This window comes from Ranitomeya imitator, chromosome 3 (assembly GCF_032444005.1).
Source record: "Ranitomeya imitator isolate aRanImi1 chromosome 3, aRanImi1.pri, whole genome shotgun sequence".
Classification (NCBI taxonomy): Eukaryota; Metazoa; Chordata; class Amphibia; order Anura; family Dendrobatidae; genus Ranitomeya; species Ranitomeya imitator.
Window position 1 is genome coordinate 317,509,607 of NC_091284.1, and position 23,772 is coordinate 317,533,378.

A 23,772-nucleotide genomic window follows, 5' to 3' on the forward strand; every position below is an offset into this window, starting at 1 on the left:
TTAAAGAGGGGGCCCACAGACTTTCGCCCAGGGCGCTCAAAAACCTGGAGCCGGCCCTGGCTTCACTGATTATTCGTAGCCGGCCACGAATAATCGGCCGCGAATTGGCGCAGAATTTGAACCACACTTCGCTAAATGGTCGCGCCCAGCCAGCCGAATCCTGTGTATAAATTGCATTATTCTGAAAGCTTTATAAATAAAACTACATACATATTTTAGAATACCCGATGCGTTAGAATCGGGCCACTATCTATACACACACACACACATTAGGGAACATGAAAGGCCGCTCTGAACAAATGTGTTTTGAGGGAGCACCTAAACTGTGCAAGTTGTGGCTGGTCCCAATTTCTTGGGGTAGAACATTCCAGAGGATTGGCACAACGTGGGAGAAGTCTTGGAGTCAGGAGGTACGGATTAGTGCAGAAGTTCGTCAAAAGTCGTTTGCAGAGCACAGCGATTGGCTAGGCAGATAGACAAATGAGGGAAGAGATTTGAGCCTCCAGCTCAAAAATATCTCCAGGATCCGTCCTTTCCTCAACCCCCAATCTACTAAAATGCTTGTGCATGCCCTCATCATTTCCCGCCTTGACTACTGCAACATCCTTTTCTGTGGCCTCCCTGCTAACACCCTTGCACCTCTCCAGTCCATCCTTAACTCTGCTGCCCGACTAATCCATCTCTCTCCTCGCTACTCCTCCGCTTCCCCCCTCTGCAAATCTCTTCACTGGCTCCCATTCCCTCAGCGTATCCAGTTCAAATTGCTAATACTGACCTACAAAGCCATCCACAACCTGTCTCCTCCATATATCTCTGAACTAATCTTTCGATATCTTCCCTCACGTGATCTCCGGTCCTCCCAAGACCTCCTTCTCTCCTCCACACTTATTTGCTCCTCATCCAATCGCCTCCAAGACTTCTCCCGAATATCCTCCATCCTCTGGAACTCTCTGCCCCAACACGTCCGACTATCAACCACAGTTGGATCCTTCAGACGGAACCTGAAAACTCATCTCTTCAGGAAAGCCTACAGCCTGCACTGACACCGCTGCTGCCTCATCACTATCGAAGCTACCGCCTCACCAACACCGGAGCTCCTGCAACCCTCAACCTACTGTCTCCTTCCCCATAATCCTGTAGAATGTAAGCCCGCAAGGGCAGGGTCCTCGCCCCTCTGTATCAGTCCATCATTGTTAGTTTGTTTACTGTATGTGATATTTGTAAGTTGTATGTAACCCCTTCTCATGTACAGCACCATGGAATCAATGGTGCTATATAAATAAATAATAATAATAATAATAATAATAATAATAATAAAGGGGTGTTGCACGGTGGAGAGCTTTGTAGGTGAGAACAAGTAGTTTGAATTGGATCCTATAATGAATGGGCAGCCAGTGTAACGACTGGCAAAGAGCAGACGTATCCGAGTACAGATTAGCCAGATGGACGATCCTGGCTGCTGCATTAAGAATAGACTGGAGAGGGGAAAGTCGGGTAAGGGGGAGGCCAATTAATAGAGCGTTACAGTAGTCCAGGTGAGAGCAGATCAGGGCAACAGTGAGGGTTTTTGTCGTTTCCATGGTGAGAAAAGGGCGGATGTTCTTTAGGTGTAAGCGGCAAGAGTGGGCAACATAACACTCAGAAAGCGCACCTGCTACAGGGATGTTATTATGGTGCTACCCACAGAGAGGGAAATGTCAGATTTAGGGACGTTAATAGACAGCAGGAGCAGAAGTTTAGTTTTGGAAAGGTTGAGTTTCAGATAGAGAACGGACATGGTGTTGGAGACTGCGGACAGAGTCACAGGCATTCTGTAGTAGACCAGGGGTAAGTTCAGGGGATGACATGTGTAACATAGTAACATTTATTAAGGTTGGAGGAAGACTAAGTCCATCTAGTTCAGCCCATAGACTAACATAACATACCCTAACATGCTGATCCAGAGGAAAGCAAAAAAAAAAAAAAAACCTCATGTGGCAAAGAGTAAGCTCCACATTGGTGAAAAAAAAAATTCCTTTCCGACTCCACATACGGCAATCAGACTAGTTCCCTGGATCAACGCCCCATCAAAGAATCTTGTATATATAACCTGTAACATTATACTTTTCAAGAAAGGCATCCATTCCCCTCTTAAATTTTAGTAGGGCATCACTTATTATAACATCATACAGCAGAGAGTTCCATAGTCTCGCTGCTTTTACAGAAAAGAATCCACGTCCGATTATGCTTAAACCTTCTACGTCTGGAGGAAAGAAGATGTCCCCTTGTTCCTGTCTCAGGTCTAGGAGTAAAAAGATCATTAGAAAGTTCTTTGTACTGTAATGGAAACACCTAACCTTTTGGCATCATAATCTTCGAACATGTGATAAACATGCAAACTGACATACGGTAATGTTTTGTAGTTGATTATTTGTGTTATGTGATATGTGTATGTAAATTAACTTAGTTTTGCATAATTGTAAGAACATTGATGAAAACCTGATACCAATGGCAGACCTCTCGGATTTTCAGAGGTCAAATTGTTGGTGCTCGTATGGCAGGCGCTAGCGTAACAGAAAGTGCCTGAATGCTTGGCGCATCAAGAGGTACTGTCTCCAAAGTAATGACTGCAGTTGAAAGAGAAGAAAAAACGTCTGCAGCAAAGCACAGGTCTGGCCGCAAGTAAAAGTTGACAGAGACCGTCGGACTCTAAAGCGAATTGTAAGAGAGGATCGCAAGACCACGGCCCAGAAAATCACTGCTGAGCTCAATGAACACCTACAGAACCCAGTTTCCACAAAAACTGTTCGTCAGGAGCTGCATAAATCTGGATTCCACGGAAGAGCTGCAATTAGAAAACCGCTGCTCTCAATGAGAAATGTTTCCAAGCGTTTAGAGTGGTGTAGAAACCTCCAGAATTGGTCCCTCGAGCAGTGGAAACATGTGATATTCTCAGACGAATCATCGTTTACCCTATTTTCGACCTCCGGCCGAGTGTAGGTTTGGAGACAGCCGAAAGAAGCATTCCATCCAGACGGCCTTCTCCCAACCGTAAAACATGGTGGACGTTCTGTGATGATCTGGGGTGCTATTTCGTGGAGACCTGCCGGGCCAATGATATCCCTTCATGGAAGAATTAACAGCAGAGATTATTTAGGCATTTTGGGCGACCAAGTGCATCCAATGGTTCAAGCACTGTTCCCGGAGGGGAACGCCATCTTTCAGGAGGATAATGCACCAATTCATACAGCCAAAAATCGTTAAAGGATGGCACGAGGAACATTCTAATGAAGTTGAGCAGCTCATCTGGCCCCACAATCCCCAGACCTCAACATTATTGAGCATTTAAAGTCAATTTTAGAGATTCAAGTTAGACGTCGATTTCCGCCGCCATCGTCGCTCAAAGAACTGGAGGGTGTTATTTGCAGAATGGGCTAAAATTCCTTTGGAAACAATTCACACCTTGTATGAATCCATACCTTGGAGATTTGAGGCTGTAATCATCGCAAAAGGTGGACATACACCATATTAAACTAACTTTTGTTGATGTTTCCAGGTGTTTCCATTATTTTGTCCAACCCCTGTATTTATACATTAAAATAAGATCACCCCTTAGGCCTTCGTTTTTCCAAACTAAAAAGCCCCAAGTGTAATAACCTGTCTTGGTATTGCAGTCCCCCCAATCCTCTAATAACCTTGGTAGCTCTTCTCTGCACCCGCTCTAGTTCAGCTATGTCTTTCTTATACACTGTACACCGTATTCTAAGTGTGGACGAACTAGTGACTTGTATAGAGGCCACTAAATGTGAGTTTGTCGTCACCCATACACCCAGGTCTTTCATTGACGGTTTTGCCCAGTGTTACAATTGTGCAATTAAGCACATAATGACTGTACATACACTCGAGTATAAGCCGACCCGAGTATAAGCCGAGACCCCTAATTTTAACACAAAAAACTGAAAACTCAATGACTTGAGTATAAGCCTAGGGTGGATAATGCAGCAGCTACCGGTAAATTTCAAAAATAAAAATAGGTACCAATAAAAGTAAAATTACTTGAGGTATCAGTAGGTTAAGTGTTTTTGAATATCCATATTGAATCAGGAGCCCCATATAATGCTCCATATAGTTCATGATGGGTCCCATAAGATGCTTCATACAATATACGCCCCATATAGTTCATGATGGGCCCCATTGATGCTCCATATTAAAATATGCCCCATAAACGTTGATTATTGCCCCATAAGATGCTCCATGGAAAATTTTCCCCATATAATGCTGCACAAAAGTATATTATGGCCCCATAAAATGCAGTTTATGCTGATATTATTAACTGTACAGTATATCTACTGCTGCAAGAAAAAAAAAAAATTACATATATATATATATATATATATATATATATATATATATATATATACACACACACATTATTTATATATATATATATATATATATATATATATATATATATGTGTGTGTGTGTGTGTGTGTGTGTGTATATATATACATTATATACACACACACACATATATATATATATATATATATATATATATATATATATATATATATATATATATATATATATATATATATATATACACACACACATACATATGTATATACATACACACACATACCTACCTCTCGTTGCTGCTCCTCAGCGTCCTCCGCAGTGACTATTCAGGCAGAGGGCAGCGCGCACACTAACACGTCATCGCTCCCTCTGACCTGAACGTCACAGACCGAGGACGCAGAAGGCGGAACGAGGACAGGTGAATCTTGCGCAATGCCCCCGTTATACTCACCTGCTCCTGGTGCGGTCAGCTTCTTCCTGTTTTCAGCGGTCACCGATACCGCTCATTACAGTAATGAATATGCGGCTCCACCACTATGGGAGTGGAGTCGCGTCCATATTCATTACTGTAATGAGCGGTACCTCGTGACCGCTCAACACAGGAAGAAGCTGTCAGCGCCTGGAGAACCAGGGACCGTGCCAGGAGCAGGTGCCGCTCCCCCTCCTCTGCAGACCCCTGGGAATGACTAGAGTATAAGCCGAGAGGAGCAATTTCAGCCTAAAAAAAAAGCCTGAAATTCTCGGCTTATACTCGAGTATATAAGGTATACATCTTATTTGCTCTACCGAAGTGCGTGACCTTACATTTATCCCCATTAAAGCTCATATGCCCCCTACAAGGTCATTAATATGTTAAAAAGAAGCAGGCCTAATACTGACCCCTGTGGTACCCCACTGCTAACCGTGACCCAGTCCGAGTGTGCTCCATTAATATCCACCCTTTGTTTCCTATCCCTGAGCCAGCTCTTATCCCACTTACATAAAATGAGAACAATGGGGATAGGGGAAAATATGTGTATCAACCTTTTATGTGGCACCGTATCAAAAGCGTTTGAAAAGTCCATATACGCCAAGTCCACTGCGTTCCCTTGGTCCAGTCCAGAACTTACCTCTTCATAGAAACTGATCAGATTAGTCTGACAGGAAGGGCCCCTAGTAAACCCATGTTGATATTGGGTCATGAGGTTATTCCTCTTCAGATACTCCAGCATAGCATCTCTTAGAATACCCTCCACGATTTTACCCACAGTAGAGGTTAAGATTACTGACCTATAATTTCCAGGTTCAGTTTTTGTCCCCTTTTCGAATATTGGCAACACATTTGCTATACACCATTCCTGTGGTACAGACCATGTTACTATGGAGTCTTCAGCATAAAGATGGTACTGAAAGTCAAATCTGCTGATGGTCTGACCAATTGGGGCCGTGTAGAGAGAGAAGAGTAGGGGGCCCAAGGACTGAGCCCTGAAGTACCCCAGCAGTGAGAGTAAGAGGAGATTAAGTGGAACCAGTGAACAAAACACTGAAGGAGCGGTCTGAAAGATAGGAAGAGAACCAGGAGAGAGCACTGTCCTTAATGCCTAGTGACTGGAGCCTAGAGAGTAGTAGATGGTGCTCAAGTGTTTAATGCTGCAGAAAGATCGAGAAGAATGAGCAGAGAGTGGTCACCGTTATATTTTAATTTCAGAAGGTCATTGGTCACTTTGATGAGTGCAGTTTCTGTCGAATGTAAGCGACAGAAGCCAGACTGTGAAGGGTCTAGGAGGGAATGAGTGGAGAGGTAATGGGGTAAGGCGGAAATAGACCAGGCACTCCAAGAGTTTAAACATAAAGGGGAGATTGGAGACTGGTCTGTAGTTTGTGCAGGATGGGTCGAGTGCGGTTTTCTTTAATAATGGAGTAATTATAGAGTATTTGAAGGCGGAAGGGGAAAATGCCCAAGGAAAGGGAGATATTAAAGATTGTGGTTAGGTGAGTTGTGGCGACTGGAGGAGATGTGAGGGAATGGGGTCAGTAGTGAATGCAAACTAGTAGTGTGTACAACTCGTCCCACAAAAAAATAAAACCCTCACATGGCCATATTGACCTACAAAACAAAACAAAAGAAAATGGGGGGAGTCTTTGTTACTTACCTGTAGCTGTATTTTTTGGAGCCCATGTCAGCACCACGAGAAATGATCCGCCCTTCAAGGACAGGAAACCTACAGATACAAAAGGGTGGCACCTCTCCCACACATCAGTTGGATTTCAGAGCCCTAGAGGACCAATTATGGTTAATGGAAAACAAAAAAAAAAAAAAAAACACAAAACTTCACAATACTCTAACCCGAACAATTTCACACACTTATAAAGGGGGAGAAGTGTACACCCACACGTGAAGGGAGGAATATAAGGGTGCTGTCATGGGCTCTGAAAAATACAGCTACCAGTAAGTAACAGACTTTATTCGGTCCCCCATGACAGCACCACTAGAGAATTACAGAGAGGTAATAACTGCCTTAGGGAGGAATCACAGCCTACAGCACCCTTATACTGAAGGTGAGATCTGAGGAAGCACCTATATCCAAACTATAATGATTATAAAAGGTGGAAGGAGAAGACCATCTCTCTGCCCATGAGGTTGCCATGGCTCGAGTGGAATGCGCCCTTAGCCCCTCCGGTGTCGGCCTGCCACTATGTATATGCTAAAAAAAAATAAAAATGGCCTCCCTAATCCACCTAAAGTACTCTGACACACTCAACCCTTCCTGGAACCCTGGAAGGATATAAACAAGGCATTGTTCTTCTTCCAAGGATTAGTGACCGATATGAACTCTAGCAGGCATCTCCTAACGTCTAAAGTATGGAGATTCCTTTCTTTCTGGTTAGCAGGATTGGGGAGGAATCATTTATCCCTCAGTAATGACCTTTCAAATTCCATGCAGTCAGGGGAACCCCAACCACTTGTGGATGGTAAACTGGACCTTGGGAGAGGAGATCCGGATTTTCCGGTAGCACCCATGGATAGCAGAAAGACATGGTCCTTAGCCATGAGAACCAAGCCCTCCTGGGCCAAAAGGGGGCAATTATTATAATCCTTGCCCTGTCTTCCCTGATCTTCCTCACCACTAGAGGCAAAAGGGCTAAGGGGGAAAAGGCATAACTCAGGTTGAAGTCCCACTTTATCAAGAACGCTTTCACCACCAGAGGACTCTCAGGGGGTCGAGAGAACAGAACCGTTTCACTTTTCTGTTTTTATCCTGGTGGCAAAGAGGTCTACACCCGGCTGACCCCACATCCGCACAATCTGGTCGAAGATGGCACTTTCCACCGTCCATTCTCCCTGCGTTAGTAAGTTGCGGCTCAAAAAGTTTGCCCTGATATTGTCCTTTCCTTTTATGTGCAGTGCTGTCAAAGATAGAAAATGCTCCTTTGCTATTTAAAACAGCCGCTCTGTAACTTCAATCTGGATCGAGTTCCACCTTGGTGGTTGATGTAGGCCACTGCCACCCGATTGTTGGAGAGGATCCTTACGTGATGAACCTGCAGGTATATAAGGAGTCCTTTAACTGACAGTTCTACTGCTGTTAGCTCCTTCAGGATAGATGAACTCTCTACCTGTTGATTCCATAGGCCCTGGACTTCGACCTCCCCATGCCCCCAACCAGTAGGGCTAGTGTCCGTGGTGATCACTCGGGTTATGCGATTTTTCCAGGGAACCCCCCTGGACAGGTTACCATGGCCTAGGCACCACCTAAGCGAACGTATAGAAGCCGGAGACAAGGTCAGGAGTCCCTGCAGGTACCCCCCAAGGGCCCGATCACCAACACGTCCCTTCGTAAGATTCTTGTATAAAATTGCACCCATCGGACCACCAGGATGCAGGAGGTTAGATAACCCAATAGGGACAGAGCGAGATTGTTTAATGCTCTCAAAACTTGGTGTCGAAGGTTAATCAAATTGTCAGGAGGTTGAGGACGCCCCTGCCTCTCAGTCCAGAATGAGCCCCAGAAACTGCTGCACATTTAATGGTTGTAGCCAAGATTTTTTTAATGTTCAGTAGCCACCCCAAGCACTCCAGACTGGACATTGTCCTCTATACCTTAACTAAACAATGATCTGCCAACAATAAGAAAGTCGCCCAAGTAGGGAACAATCAGGACATCGGTCTCACGATGGTGGGCCATGACCAACTACCTTTGTAGAAACGAGGAGCAACTGCAAGGTCACAGGGCAGAGCTCTAAACTGGAAATGTCTAATTGCACCCCCCATGACTACCACCACCCCGAGGAACTGCTGATGCTCTGCCTGAATAGGCACATGGCAGTATGCTTCCATTAGATCCAACACTGCCATAAATATGGGGGGGGAGGGGAGGGTTTGAGGTGAATACTAGAATCATCTACCCCTCGCCGACCCCAGAACCTCCTTATGACATAGTGTTCCAGGACCTCCACCTCTAGGGCGGCCTGCTCTGAGGGGAATGACCGGGAAGGGGTTTGTTGTGAATTCTGTGGCTGAATTCACTCCTGTGGTCACAAGTGGTACTGCAGCTTCTGAGCTTCCTCCCTCAGGTGTTCTGGTGAGCTCGTTAACTGCTTCATTACTTAACTCCGCCTGATGCTGCTATCCTTGCTCCTTGTCAATGTTTCAGTGTTGGATCTGAGCTTCTCCTGATTGTTCCTGTGACCTGCTGCTCTGTATAGCTAAGTGCTTTTTGCTTTTTTGTTGCTTTTTTTCTGTGCAGCTTGTCTTTTGTTTTGCTGGAAGCTCTGAGACGCAAAGGGTGTACCGCCGTGCCGTTAGTTCGGCACGGTGGGGTTTTTTTGCCCCCTTTGCGTGGTTTTGCTTTAGGGTTTTTTGTAGACTGCAAAGTTCGCTTTACTGTCCTCGCTCTGTCCTAGAATATCGGGCCCCACTTTGCTGAATCTATTTCATCCCTACGTTTTGTCTTTTCATCTTACTCACAGTCATTATATGTGGGGGGCTGCCTTTTCCTTTGGGGAATATCTCTGGGGCAAGTCAGGCCTATTTTTCTATCTTCAGGCTAGCTAGTTTCTTAGGCTGTGCCGAGTTGCCTAGGTAGTTGTTAGGCGCAATCCACAGCCGCTTTTAGTTGTGTTTAGGATAGGATCAGGTGTGCAGTCTACAGAGTTTCCACGTCTCAGAGCTCGTTCTTGTATTTTTGGGTATTTGTCAGATCACTGTGTGCGCTCTGATCGCTAAGCACACTGTGTTTCTGGATTGCCTTCATAACACCTGTCATTAGCAAACATAACAGGGGTTACCAAGAACTTATCCCGTGGAACAGAAGGAAATTCTAATCTCAGTCCTGATGATATTAGACTATGCACCCAGTCACTGTTGGTAATCTGTGACCAGGCAGGGTAGAAAGAAGACAAGTCTACCCCCACAGGGACTTCCAGTCATTGGGAAGGTTTCTTACGCTCTCATGATGAGCCTCCAATCAGGAACCCCATACCTCTTTTCTTCCTCATCCCAATTGGCTCGGTCCCTGGAAGGCTTCCCATGACTCAACTTTCTGCTGAAGGAACAACTGTAGGAAGGGGTCGAGAAGCTGGGTAATTTTTTTTTTGTTATCCCCTGCCTTCTCTAGAAGTTCATCCAGGACCAGACCAAAGAGGTACTCCCCCTCACATGGGATGGAACAAAGTCTGGACCTGCCCTGAACATCCCCTGGCCAGCACTTCAGCCATAACACTCTCTGAGCTGCGTTAGAAAGGCCCGCTGCTCTAGCCGCCATCCTGACTGAATCTGCCAATCACCGGTTAGGTGCTTGGGATAGTCTCACGAGAGCCCCCCCCTTCAACTGAGTCTCTAGTTGGTCCAGCCAGACCATCATTGACCTGGCCATACAAGTGGATGACACTGCTTGGATCACCCATTCCCCCTTAAGGAATGTGTCAACCTTCCTATCCAGAGGGTCCTTCAGGGTCTTCAAAAGGCAATGAGGACTTTGAGGTCTTAGCCTCTTCCATTCCCGCTGTACCAGACTCTGAATTTTCTAATTTAAGGGAAAAGACCCTTCCTCTGATCTGTGCAGGAAGTCATCTTTGGGGGACTAGAACGGTCCGGCTTGGACTACCACCCCCATAGTGCCTCTGACCACCTTCACTAATTTGTCCACGCGGTCTAAAGGGAAGCCGAAGAAGCCGGAGTCCTCTTCTGAAGAGGAGGACGATGAAGGAGATGAGCTGGAGGATGAAGGAGGAGATGAGCCGGAGGAGTCCGCATTCCTCATATAGTCAATAGAGGAGTCCGAATCTTTCCCCTTCCCTTTGGAACCCTCTCCCTGGGATAGGAACTTCATGGACTCCCTCACTTCCGCTATAAAATAATCTCCTTCAGGCTTTCGGCAAAGTTGGGCGCCTCATCCGCTACCTGTGGAGGGGGGCGGGGTGGGTTGTAAGCATGAGGTAATGTAACTTACCCTAGCAGCTGATGGCTCTTCTCTTGTCTTGACTTCCCTGTACATTTCTTTCCCTGACAGGACAGGAAAAATAAGGGGAAGACTGCCTCCCCGAGTGAACATTCACGAAGATCACTTACCAGTGTTGCAGGAAGTAGGTACCGGAGGGGGGGCATATCTCAGCCAATGCTGCTGACTAGGGTTGAGCGACCTTGACCTTTTTAGAGTCGATCCGTGTTTCGCGAAACCCGACTATCTTAGAAGTCGAGTCGAGTGGAATCGGCCGATTATCGCGAAAAGTCAGGTATCGACCGAAACACGAAACCCAATGCAAGTCAACGGGGGAGCATAGTCGGCAGTGAGTGGAGGCCAGGAAAACACCTACACTGCCCATTTTAATGGCAAAAACATCCATTCTTGTTACAGAAGCTTGTCAATTGTAATTTAGCTTATAATAATTGGAAGGCATTTGAAATTGGGGGTCATTTGGCTAAAGTTGTGGGGGGTAGGGCTGGTTCAAGTAATTAGTGGGCCCAGTAAATCTGGACCACGTCACGGCAGTGGAGCAGGGAGAGGTAAGTATTTCAACTTTGCAAGTGCTGTGATCCTGAGCAAGCAGGGGGGGCCCACTCGTTGGCATTGGCACTGGCACAGGGCCCCTCAAAGTACAGCGGTGTGTTTGCACGGCGGGGGCGCCTCCCACTGGCAGCAACACTTTTGCGTACTATGAGAGGCCCTGTGCCAGTGACGTCGCCAACTAGTATTCCTCCCCCCACCTGATGAAGGAACCTGCACTTTCATCTGCACCTTCCTCTTTGTCCCCGTGTAAGGTGGTATGGTATGCGGGAAGAGGAACCTGACTTTCAGCAGGGTCACAATCTTGCTGTGTAGCGTGCACGGGGAATGTTGCGTTATGGGTCAATGTACCAGCAGACTCATCTATCACTGGCTGGGCAATGGGCAGGATGAGGAGGAAACACAGATATAGGCCCAAAGAATAAAGTGGGCTAAATGCAGTTCAAAATTGGTAACAGGACTAACCAGGGGGCATTGCAGTGGAGGACAACTGGAATGAGAGGCTGAGACAGAGAGTAGGCCCAAATCAGTAAGTAGTCGAAATGCAGTTCAAAATTGGCAACAGTAGTAAACAGGCGGCACAGCTTTGTTCAGTGGAGGAGAACAGCAAGGAGTGGCAGACACCGATAGTAGGCCCCAACCCAACTAGTAGGCCAAATGCAGTCTAACATTAACAACTACTTAACGAGAGCCTGAAAATGGAATTTCAGGACAGGAAACCAGGAGAACAGCAAGGAGCGGCAGACACTGTTAGTAGGCCCCAAACCAACTAGTACGCCAAATGCAGTTGTTCCATTTAACCACTATTTAACAAGAGCCTGAAGATAGAAGCTCAGGAAAGGCAACCTGGAGAACACCTTGGAGCGGAAGACACCGTCTCTACACCCCATACCCAATTTGTAGGCCTAATGCAGTGTAGTTTCCAACAACTACTAAACGAGAGTCGGAAGACCGAAGCAATGGCGAGGAAACCTGGGGAACACCTTGGAGTGTAACACAGTCTCTCCACCCCATACCAAATTTGTAGGCCTAATGCAGTGTAGTTTGCAACAACTACTAAACGAGAGTAGGAACATCGAAGCAATGTGGACAAAACCTGGGGCACACCTTGGGGCGGCAGACACCGTTAGTAGGCCCTACCAAAGTTGTAGCCCCAATGCAGTTTTAAAATTCCTACAGGCTGAAAACAAAACTATTGACGCTCAGCATTTTTCAAAAGAACACAGCTGTATTGAGTGGCGCAGACAGGTACAGGTAGTAGGCCTTAAACCAAAAATGTGGCTCACTGCAGTTTAAAAAAAGGTTACAGGGGTACACAGGCAGCATTGCTCTGGGCAGTGGAGGACAATTTCAATAGTGGACCGCAGACAGACTTTGTACACCTACTATTAAAAAAAGGATGCTCTATGCAATTAAAAATAGGTTCCAGGGGTCCACGGGTAGCAGTAGACTGGTCAGTGTAGGAGTAGTAGAAAGAACGGGCCGCAGACAGGCTTCGAAGGCCTAACATAATAAAATATTGGGCTGTAGGCACTTTTAAATAGGTTCCAGGGGTACACGGGCAGCAGTGGTCTGGTCAGTGTAGGAGTAGTAGAAAGAACGGGCCGCAGACAGGCTTCGAAGGCCTAACATTAAAAAAATATTGGGCTGTAGGCACTTTAACATTGGTTCCAGGGGTACACGGGCAGCAGTGGTCTGGTCAGTGTAGGAGTAGTAGAAAGAACGGGCCGCAGACAGGCTTCGAAGGCCTAACATAATAACATATGGCTGTAGGCACTTTATAATTGGTTCCAGGGGTACACGGGCAGCAGTGGTCTGGTCAGTGGAGGCCTAGTGGAAGGAGGGACCACAGACAGGCTTCGAAGGCCTAACATAATAAAATTGGACTGGCTGTAGGCACTTTATAATTGGTTCCAGGGGTACACGGGCAGCAGTAGACAGGTCAGTGGAGGCCTAGTGGAAGGAGGGACCGCAGACAGGCTTCGAAGGCCTAACATAATAAAATTGGGCTGGCTGTAGGCAATTTAAAATTGGTTCCAAGGGGTACACGGGCAGCAGTGGTCTGGTCAGCGGAGGCCGATTGTAATGAGTGTCTGCCAGTTAGTAGTCCAAAACAATAAATAAATGTGAATGTCTCGCATTAAAACAAAACGAAAACACTAAAGGGTGCAATCATTCGGTACAGGGGTGGAATCCTCTGCGTAGTTTCAGACCTACTAATTTAGTGCAAAGTATTTACTTTGGTAAATAGAGGACACTGCCCCTATGTTAAGTACCATTATACATGTCAACACAATGGTATTGTCAGTGGCAGGAATGGAAGGATGTCAGCGCATAGACTAAACATTGGTGGAAGTGTGAGAGATAATTGTGGAAGTGGTAGAGCAATGTTTGACCTGGGGGTGGGTGAACTCTCTTGTGGCCGGCGGTACAGGCCCAGGGCCCCTCATTTAACAACAGTGTGTCTGACGTTGGGTGCGCAGCACCACCGCCAGAGACACTTTATTGTACTATGAGGGACCCAGTGGCAGTGCTGTCGACCAAAAGCGGGCACACCCACCTCTTCAGACAAACAGCACTCTCATGGGTGCTTGCGCCAAGTCGCGATACCACGGCCCCGTGTGGGGAGTTTGGCCATTTAGGGAGGTGTAAACATGTCGTATGCTGGACAATCAGCTGCTGCAAATTAAGACATTAGAAAAGTAATTCACAGTAGTCCACAGGCAAGAGCTTTTCATAGGAAAGCTAGGTGTCGGCCGGGCAAGGTGGGGCAAAAGAATTCGAAATCCAGTTGTGGTTCATTTTAATGAATGTTAGATCATCAACATTTTGGGTAGCCAGACGAGTCCTTTTTTCGGTTAATATTGAACCTGCAGCACTGAATACTCTTTTTGATAGGACACTAGCTGCCGGGCAAGCAAGCTCCTGCAATGCATATTCTGCCAATTCTGGCCAGGTGTCTAATTTGGATGCCCAGTAATCAAATGGGAATGACGGTTGAGGGAGAACATCGATAATGGATGAAAAATAGTTTGTAACCATACTGGACAAAGGTCTCCTGTCACTTTCAATTGATGCAGCAGTACCTGTCCTGTCTGCGGTCATAGCAAAATCACTCCACAACCTGGTCAGAAAACCCCTCTGTCCAACACCACTTCTGATGTGTGCACCCCTAACACTCCTGGTCTGCTGCCCCCTGGAGCTCGTGTGAGAACGATCACAGGCGCTGTGTGCTGGGAATGCCTGAAGCAAACGGTCAACAAGAGTTGATTGTTTGGTTGCTAATATTAGTTTCAAGTTCTCATGTGGCATAATATTTTGCAATTTGCCTTTATAGCGAGGATCAAGGAGGCAGGCCAACCAGTAATCGTCATTGTTCATCATTTTTGTAATGCGTGTGTCCCTTTTGAGGATACGTAAGGCATAATCCGCCATGTGGGCCAAAGTTCCAGTTGTCAAATCTGCGTTTGTGATTGGTTGAGGGGCAGTTTCAGGCAAATCTACGTCACTTGTGTCCCTCAAAAAACCAGAACCCGGCCTTGCCACGCCACCAATTTCCAGTGCCCCCGGGAAAGCTTCCTCATTAAAAATATACTCATCCCCATCATCCTCCTCGTCCTCCACCTCCTCTTCGCCCGCTACCTCGTCCTGTACACTGCCCTGACCAGACAATGGCTGTCATCAAGGCTTTCCTCTTCCTCTGGTGCAGACGCCTGATCCTTTATGTGCGTCAAACTTTGCATCAGCAGACGCATTAGGGGGATGCTCATGCTTATTATGGCGTTGTCTGCACTAACCAGCCGTGTGCATTCCTCAAAACACTGAAGGACTTGGCACATGTCTTGTATCTTCGACCACTGCACACCTGACAACTCCATGTCTGCCATCCTACTGCCTGCCCGTGTATGTGTATCCTCCCACAAAAACATAACAGCCCGCCTCTGTTCACACAGTCTCTGAAGCATGTGCAGTGTTGAGTTCCACCTTGTTGCAACGTCTATGATTAGGCGATGCTGGGGATGGTTCAAAGACCGCTGATAGGTCTGCATACGGCTGGAGTGTACAGGCGAACGGCGGATATGTGAGAAAAGTCCACGCACTTTGAGGAGCAGGTCGGAGAACCCAGGATAAGTTTTCAATAAGCACTGCACCACCAGGTTTAAGGTGTGAGCCAGGCAAGGAATGTGTTTCAGTTGGGAAAGGGAGATGGCAGCCATGAAATTCCTTCCGTTATCACTCACTACCTTGCCTGCCTCAAGATCTACTGTGCCCAGCCACGACTGCGTTTCTTGCTGCAAGAACTCGGACAGAACTTCCGCGGTGTGTCTGTTGTCGCCCAAACACTTCATAGCCAATACAGCCTGCTGACGCTTGCCAGTAGCTGGCCCAAAATAGGACAACTGGTGTGCAACAGTGACAGCTGCCGATGGAGTGGTTGGGCGACTGCGGTCTGTGGAAGAGCTCTCGCTTCTGCAGGAGGAGGAGGAGGAGGGGGTGCGAACGCCTACAGCCAACTGTTTCCTAGACCGTGGGCTAGGCACAACTGTCCCGAAATTGATGTCCCCTGTGGACCCTGCATCCACCACATTCACCCAGTGTGCCGTGATGGACACGTAACGTCCCTGGCCATGCCTACTGGTCCATGCATCTGTAGTCAGGTGCACCTTTGTACTCACAGACTGCCTGAGTGCATGGACGATGTGCTGTTTAACATGCTGGTGCAGGGCTGGGATGGCTTTTCTGGAAAAAAAGTGTCGACTGGGTAGCTCGTAGCGTGGTTCAGCGTACTCCATCAGGGCTTTGAAAGCTTCGCTTTCAACTAACCGGTAGAGCATAATCTCTAACATAGTCTAGCTATGTGGGCGTTCAAACCCTGTGTACGCGGATGCGAGGATAAGTACTTCCTTTTTCTAACCAGAGTCTCATGTAGGGTGAGCTGGACTGGAGAGCTGGAGATCGTGGAACTAGCGGGTGTGCCGGTGGACATGGCAGACTGAGAGACGGTTGGAGACGGTATTGTTTCCGCCGGTGCCCTAGATGCAGTATTTCCTCCTACAAAACTGGTGATTCCCTGACCCTGACTGCTTTTGGCTGGCAAAGAAACCTGCACAGATACTGCCGGTGGTGAGGAAAATGGTGGCCTTACAGTGACGGAAGGGATGTTGCGTTGCCGACTAGCTTCATTGGCCGAGGGTGCTACAACCTTAAGGGACGTTTGGTAGTTAGTCCAGGCTTGCAAATGCATGGTGGTTAAATGTCTATGCATGCAACTTGTATTGAGACCTTTCAGATTCTGACCTCTGCTTAAGCTAGTTGAACATTTTTGACAGATGACTTTGCGCTGATCAATTGGATGTTGTTTTAAAAAAATGCCAGACTGCCCTCTTCCTAGCATCGGATCCCTTTTCAGGAATTGCAGACTGAGCTTTAACCGGATGGCCACGCTGTCCTTCAACAGGTTTTGGCTTTGCCACGCGTTTTGGGCCAGATACGGGCCCGGCAGATGGAACCTGTTGCTATGTTGATGCCTGCTGCGGCCCCTCCTCCACCTCCGCTTCAGAACTGCTGCCTGCACCCTGTTCCCCCAATGGCTGCCAATCGGGGTCGACAACTGGGTCATCTATAACCTCTTCTAGCTCGTGTGCAACTTCGTCTGTGTCACCGTGTCGGTCAGTGGTATAGCGTTTGTGACGGGGCAACATAGTCTCATCAGGGTCTGATTGTGGATCAGTACCCTGAGAGGGCAATGTTGTGGTCTGAGTCAAAGGACCAGCATAGTAGTCTGGCTGTGGCTGTGCATCAGTGCACTCCATGTCAGAATCCACTTGTAATGGGCATGGCCTGTTAACTGTTTCACTTTCTAAGCCAGGGACGGTATGTGTAAAGAGCTCCATGGAGTAACCCGTTGTGTCGCCTGCTGCATCCTTCTCTCTTGTTGTTGTTTTTGCTGAAGAGGACAAGGAAGCGACTTGTCCCTGACCGTGAACATCCACAAACGACGCGCTGCTTTTACATTTACCAGTTTCAGAAGAGGAGGCAAAAGAGCTAGAGGCTGAGTCAGCAAGGTAAGCCAAAACTTGCTGTTGCTGCTCCGGCTTTAAAAGCGGTTTTCCTACTCCCAGAAAAGAGAGCGTTCGAGGCCTTGTGTAGCCAGATGACGAACCTGGCTCCACAGCTCCAGACTTAGGTGGAATAATTTTTTTTCCCACGATCACCTGATGCTCCACTACCACTACCATCATTACCAGCTGACAATGAACGCCCACAGCCATGACCTCTTGCACCAGACTTCCTCATTGTTTTAAAAACTTAACCAAAGTAACTTTATTTGTTGCTGTCAAACAACTTACACGGTGAGCTATAACTTCAGTATGATTTCGATATCCCTTTACAGGTTGGTGAGACCGCAAGGAAAATCAGGCACAATGTTACACACTCTGTTTTCTGTGGCACCAAATCACAGAGATGCCACGCACGCAGGACTGTCACTCAAGCACAAATGTCAATATTAATCTCCCATTTTTTTTTTTTTTTTCAGGGAGAATTTAGAAACAAAATAAAATAAAATGATTTTTTCAGGGAGAATTTAGAAACCAAACAAAAAAAAAAAAGGCTTTCTATGGCCCACTGAGTGAGAGATGGCACACACATGAGTCAGGAGTGGCACACAAGCCCAGAGGCCAATATTTATCTCCCACTAATTGATTTAGTGATTTTTTCAGGTAGAATTTAGAACCCAAATCAACCAAAAAAAATTAATAGGCTTTCTATGGCCCACTGAGTGACAGATGGCACACACAGGGATGGCACTCTAGCAGAAATGCCAATCTTAATCTCCCACAAAAAAAAAAAAACAGGGACTGTCCTACAATTACTATCTCCCTGCAGCAATCTCAGCCAGGTATGGCAGGCAGCAATAAGGAGTGGACTGATGCACAAATTAAATAAAAAGTGTGGACAAACAAAAAAGATAGCTGTGCAGAAAGGAAGGAACAAGAGGATTTGTGCTTTGAAAAAAGCAGTTGGTTTGCACAGCGGCGTACACACAGCAATGCAGCTATCAGGGAGCCTTCTAGGGCAGCCCAATGAGCTACAGCGCTGAGAAAAAAAAAAAAATGTAGCTTCCACTATCCCTGCACACCGAAGGTGGTGTTGGACAGTGGAAATCGCTACAGCACAAGCGGTTTGGGGGTTAATGGACCCTGCCTAACGCTATCCCTGCTTCTGATGAAGCGGCAGCAACCTCTCCCTAAGCTCAGATCAGCAGCAGTAAGATGGCGGTCGGCGGGAACGCCTCTTTATAGCCCTTGTGACGCCGCAGACAGCAAGCCAATCACTGCAATGCCCTTCTCTAAGATGATGGGGACCAGGACCTATGTCATCACGCTGCCCACACTTTGCGTTCACCTTCATTGGCTGAGAAATGGCGCTTTTCGCGTCATTGAAACGCGACTTTGGCGAGAAAGTCGCGTACCGCATGGCCGACCCCGCACAGGGGTCGGGTCGGGTTTCATGAAACCCGACTTTGCCAAAAGTCGGCGACTTTTGAAAATGAATGACCCGTTTCGCTCAACCCTACTGCTGACTCATCCACTCTGGAGGAACTCCTGTGGCTGGATCGACCACTCGCCTGGCCACTACCCGTATCGTCATGGACTTTCGTCGGGCAGTACGGGGCTTCTGAACAGTAGCTCCGTGCGGCTGTGCAGGATTCTCCTGCTGCTCACTTACTTCTATTATGATATATGAGTTCAGAAGCAAAAGGGCATGTGCAGTGTCCATCTGTATACACGCCTCCCCCTGGATATCTGGGTAAGTAGGTCCTGGCTCGGGCGCCTTTTCCTCCACTAGAACGGTCACTCCCCCAGCGTCACGTGCTGTCCCGTCCCTCACAGGTTACCGGGACACCACCTACCGTCCCACACCCGGGTGCCCCGCACCCAGTCCCAAGGCCCTGCAACGTGCGACCGCGGTGCCATTATCCGGCAGCCGGGAAGCATCCACAGGCCCCACCACCCGACGCGTCACTAGGGTGACCTCAGCCGAGGATGCCAACCGCATCAGAGGAGTCTCCCAAAGCGCGTCACCAGTCGAGCCCCCAGAACACCCACAGACCCAGCAGCACGCCAGGAACCGCACAGATCCAAAAGGGACATGCTGAACTCTTCCGGCGCTGGCCCTCTGAAGACTAATCCACCAGACTGCCTTTTTTATTGATATCATTTTGGTGTATATGCGATCTTTTGATCGCCTTTTATTGCAACGTTGCAGTGACCAAAAAAAAAAACAAAAAACGTAATTCTGGAGTTTTTGCTTCCGCTATGCAGTTTACCAATTGGATTATTTTTATATATTGATAGATTGGGCGAATCTGAACACGGCGATACCAAATATGTGTATATTTGATTTTTTTATTGTTTTATTTCAAATGGAGTAATTTTAACTTTTTTTTTATATTTTAACTTTTTTTTTTTTACTTTATTTACTTGCTTCAATAGTCTCCATGGGAGACGAGAAGCTGCGATCATCTGATCGCTTATGCTCTATGTAGCAGATATGCTCATTTGCTCTGATAACTACAGGGGTCTCCTGCTGACCCCGGGTTGTCATGCCAACCCATTGGCGACCTGTGGTCATGCGACACTGGCGCCGATGGGAGGAGGTAATGACACGCTTCCTGCGCATGCATGTTAAGTGCCGCTGTCAGAGTTTGACAGTGGCATTTACCATGTTAGCACCGGGCAGATCGCGATTCCACCCGCGGCTGTTGGGGGCACATGTCAGCTGTCATGTGCCGGAAAAGGTGCGGGCTCATGGCCGGAGCCAGGACCAAACGGGGGGGGGGGGGGGGCTTGGAGGGACGGAGTCGTCCAATGACGGACACTGAAGCTGTATGGGAGAGTGATGCGAAAGAAGCAGTTTCTGCAAGCACGCCACAAACAGAATCGGCTGAGGTATGCAAAAGTCCAGTCCTATGGACTGATGAAACCAAGATTGAGTTGTTTGGTCATACAAAAAGGCGTTGTGCATGGCGGCCAAAAAACACAGCATTCCAAGAAAAACACTTGCTACCCACAAGTGGAGCTCCGTTCCATCATACTTTGGGGCTGAGTGGCCAAAGCCAGCACCGGGAATCTTGTTAAAGTTGAGGGACGCATGGATTCCTCTCAGTATCAGCAGATTCTTGACAATAATATTCATGAATCAGTGACAAAGTTGAAGTTATGCAGGGGATGGATCTTTCAGCAAGACAATGATCCAAAACACCGCTCCAAATCTCCTCAGGCATTCATGCAGAGGAACACTTACACTGTTCTGGAATGGCCATCCCAGTCCCCAGCCCTGAATATCATTGAACATCTGTGGGATCATTTGAAGAGGGCTGTCCATGCTTGGCGACCATCAAACTTAACTGAACTGGAATTGTTTTGTAAAGAGGAATGGTCAAAAATACCTTCATCCAGGAACTCATTAAAAGCTACAGGAAGCGACTAGAGGCTATTATTTTTGCAAAAGGAGGATCTACTAAATATTAATGTCACTTTTCTGGTGGGGTGCCCATACTTATGCACCTGTCAAATTTTGTTTGAATGCAGATTGCACATTTTCTGTTAGTACAATAAACCTCATTTCAAGGCAGAAACATTACTGTGTCCAACAGTTATTAGATATATGAAACTGAAATAGCTGTTGCAAAAAAAAAAAAAAATTATAAAACATTAAGCTTAAGATTAAGAGGGGTGCCCAAACTTTTTCATATAACTGTACTATATACAGGAGGAGATGACGGTATATACTATATACAGGAGGAGATGACATACAGGTACATACTATATACAGGGGAGTTGACATATATACAGGAGGAGATGACACATATATACTATATACAGAGCAGATGACACAGGTAAATACTATATACAGGAGGAGATGACATACAGCAGGTATATACTATTTACAGGGGAGATGACATACAGGTATACAGGTGTATACTATATATAAGGGAGATGACAAACATGTATATACTGAGGGGAAAATGAAAGGTGTGAGGTGAAAATGAAAAGGTGTGAGTGCAAAATGAGAGGAGTGAGGGGGAAAATGAGAGGTGTAAGGGAGAAAATGAGAGATGTGAGGGGGAAAATGAGAAGCGTGATGGGAAAATAAGAGAAGTGGGGTGCTATAACTAACCACAGATATTTACTATGCCCAGGCAACGCCGGACTCTTCAGCTAGTATGTAATATAACAAGGTCTGTACAATAGTAAACAGTATAATACATGACTGGAATAATGTAAAATGTGACTGCACATATGAGATGGTCTATACAGCATAATATCTGACTGGTATAGCATTGTCTGTGTGCACAGTGTACCTACCAGTCAGCTTATCCTTTACAGAGTCTGGTATGTGTAGTCACAGAATACAATATTCCAGTCATGTATTATACTGTACAATTATGTGCTATGTTTACAGACAATTGCATTTTATTCTGTATATAATATAAAAGACTTCAGTCAGAAATTATATAAAAAGTCAAACTAGATGGTTGTGGCACAGCTTTCAGCACATGTGCAGTGTACAGAAGTCCAGTTTCAGCATCAAAAATGACAATTCTGATGAAACCACCCACACAAGCACATGGTTAAAGATTACTATTCAAAATGTTATGACCACTTAACTATCCCATTTCTTGGGCTCTTGGATACCCAACTCAATGGAGGTCAGTAGCTAGTTATTTATTTAGTCCCCAAATCTTCAATGAGCCATAATTTGCCTTTATTCGTAAGGCCATTTACATCATGAAACTAGTCAATGGAAAACTATGTAAATTAACTTATACACTAGTTATTTAATATACCTTAGTCTCTTGTCCCAGTAGTTCCTGCTCCGCTTCATGTATCTCTTCAGCAGGATCGTAGCTGTACAGGGGCAGTAGATGATGTCTAAGCCTGTCAACTCTAAACATATGGAATTGTATTAATATAAGGAGTTGAAAATACTCTAGCATTTAGAAAAATATGAAGTGGCATGTTGGAAGATTCTATCTGCAACACAGTTGAAAGGAGAACAAGAAAAGATTTGTAATAAAAAGACACATCAAATTTTACATGATGTAATAGCCGAATCCAAATAGAAGTACTGGTAAGTTTTGAACATGTCATGACCTTGTTGATCTGCTTTTGAAGTATTACTATTATTAATTAATTAATTAATTAATAGGCCACCACTTTCAATGTGTTATTAAATAATTCATGTATTTAGTAAGCTTAAAGCGACTCTCCACCAAGAATCTAAGTGTAACTATGCATTTCCCCATGTGCAGTTGCTATACCTGGTGCCCTTCATTCTTCATTTTGGAGAGGAAGAGAAGAGGGTATCTGACGATCCAATATGACACTGCAGAGACATGCGAAACACTGGAAAGTCTGAACCATGCCTTTTATCTGCAGTTGGTTGGACACAGCACCATCTTTTAGGTCTACCTATACAAATGGAAAAGCAGGAAAGAAGTGGTTCAGACTTTCAAAAAGTTCCACATTCTTCTGTGGTTATTTTGGAAAAGAGAATAAACTCCAGATTTGAAAGAGGAAGACAGTAGCCCGAAAACAGATTACCCAGTGTGGTGACTATACATGTGAAATGTATGATCCCGATCGCTGCAGCGTCGCTGTGTGGTCGCTGCAGAGCTGTCACACAGACAGCTCTCCAGCGACCAACTATGCAAAGTCCCCTGGTAACCAGGGTAAACATCGGGTTACAAAGCGCAGGGCCGCGCTTAGTAACCCGATGTTTATCCTGGTTACCAGCGTAAACGTAAAAAAACAAACAAACAGTACATACTTAAATTCCGGTGTCTGTCCCCCGGCGCTGTGCTTTCCTGCACTGACTGTGAGCGCCGGCCGGAAAGCAGAGCACAGCGGTGACGTCACCGCTGTGCTTTCCGGCCGGCTCTTACACAGTGCAGAGAAGCACAGCGCCGGGGGACTGACACCGGAATGTAAGTATGTAGTGTTTTTTTTTTTTTTACGTTTACGCTGGTAACCAGGATAAACATCGGGTTACTAAGCGCGGCCCTGCGCTTAGTATCCCGATGTTTACCCTGGTTACCAGTGAAGACATCGCTGAATCGGCGTCACACACGCCAATTTAGCGATGTCTGCGGGAGTCCAGTGACGAAATAAAGTTCTGGATTTTCTGCGCCGACCAACGATGGCACAGCAGGATCCTGATCGCTGCTGAGCGTCAAACTCAACGATATCGCTAGCCAGGACGCTGCAACGTCACGGATCGCTAGCGATATCGTTCAGTGTGACGGTACCTTAAGTCTTGTATCAGATACCATCTAACTACTAGAAGAAGCTGTGCTGTGGCTATAGTACAACAAATACCACACGCCAAAAAGGTGCAACAAGTTCCAAATCTCACATCAAGGCATTTGTTTCCTGTACC

General features: G+C 46.4%; 1 protein-coding gene across 2 annotated transcripts in view; it reads right to left on the reverse strand.

Moving 5' to 3' along the window:
- The window catches only part of SMIM29 (small integral membrane protein 29), a 96,078-nt gene that overhangs the window by 19,501 nt on the left and 52,805 nt on the right, over positions 1–23,772 (reverse strand). For both annotated transcript variants that reach the window (XM_069756616.1, XM_069756615.1), the window contains exon 4: positions 22,181–22,280. In XM_069756616.1, coding sequence (XP_069612717.1) covers positions 22,181–22,280 — 100 coding nt within the window. The remainder of the gene's footprint in view (positions 1–22,180; positions 22,281–23,772) is intronic.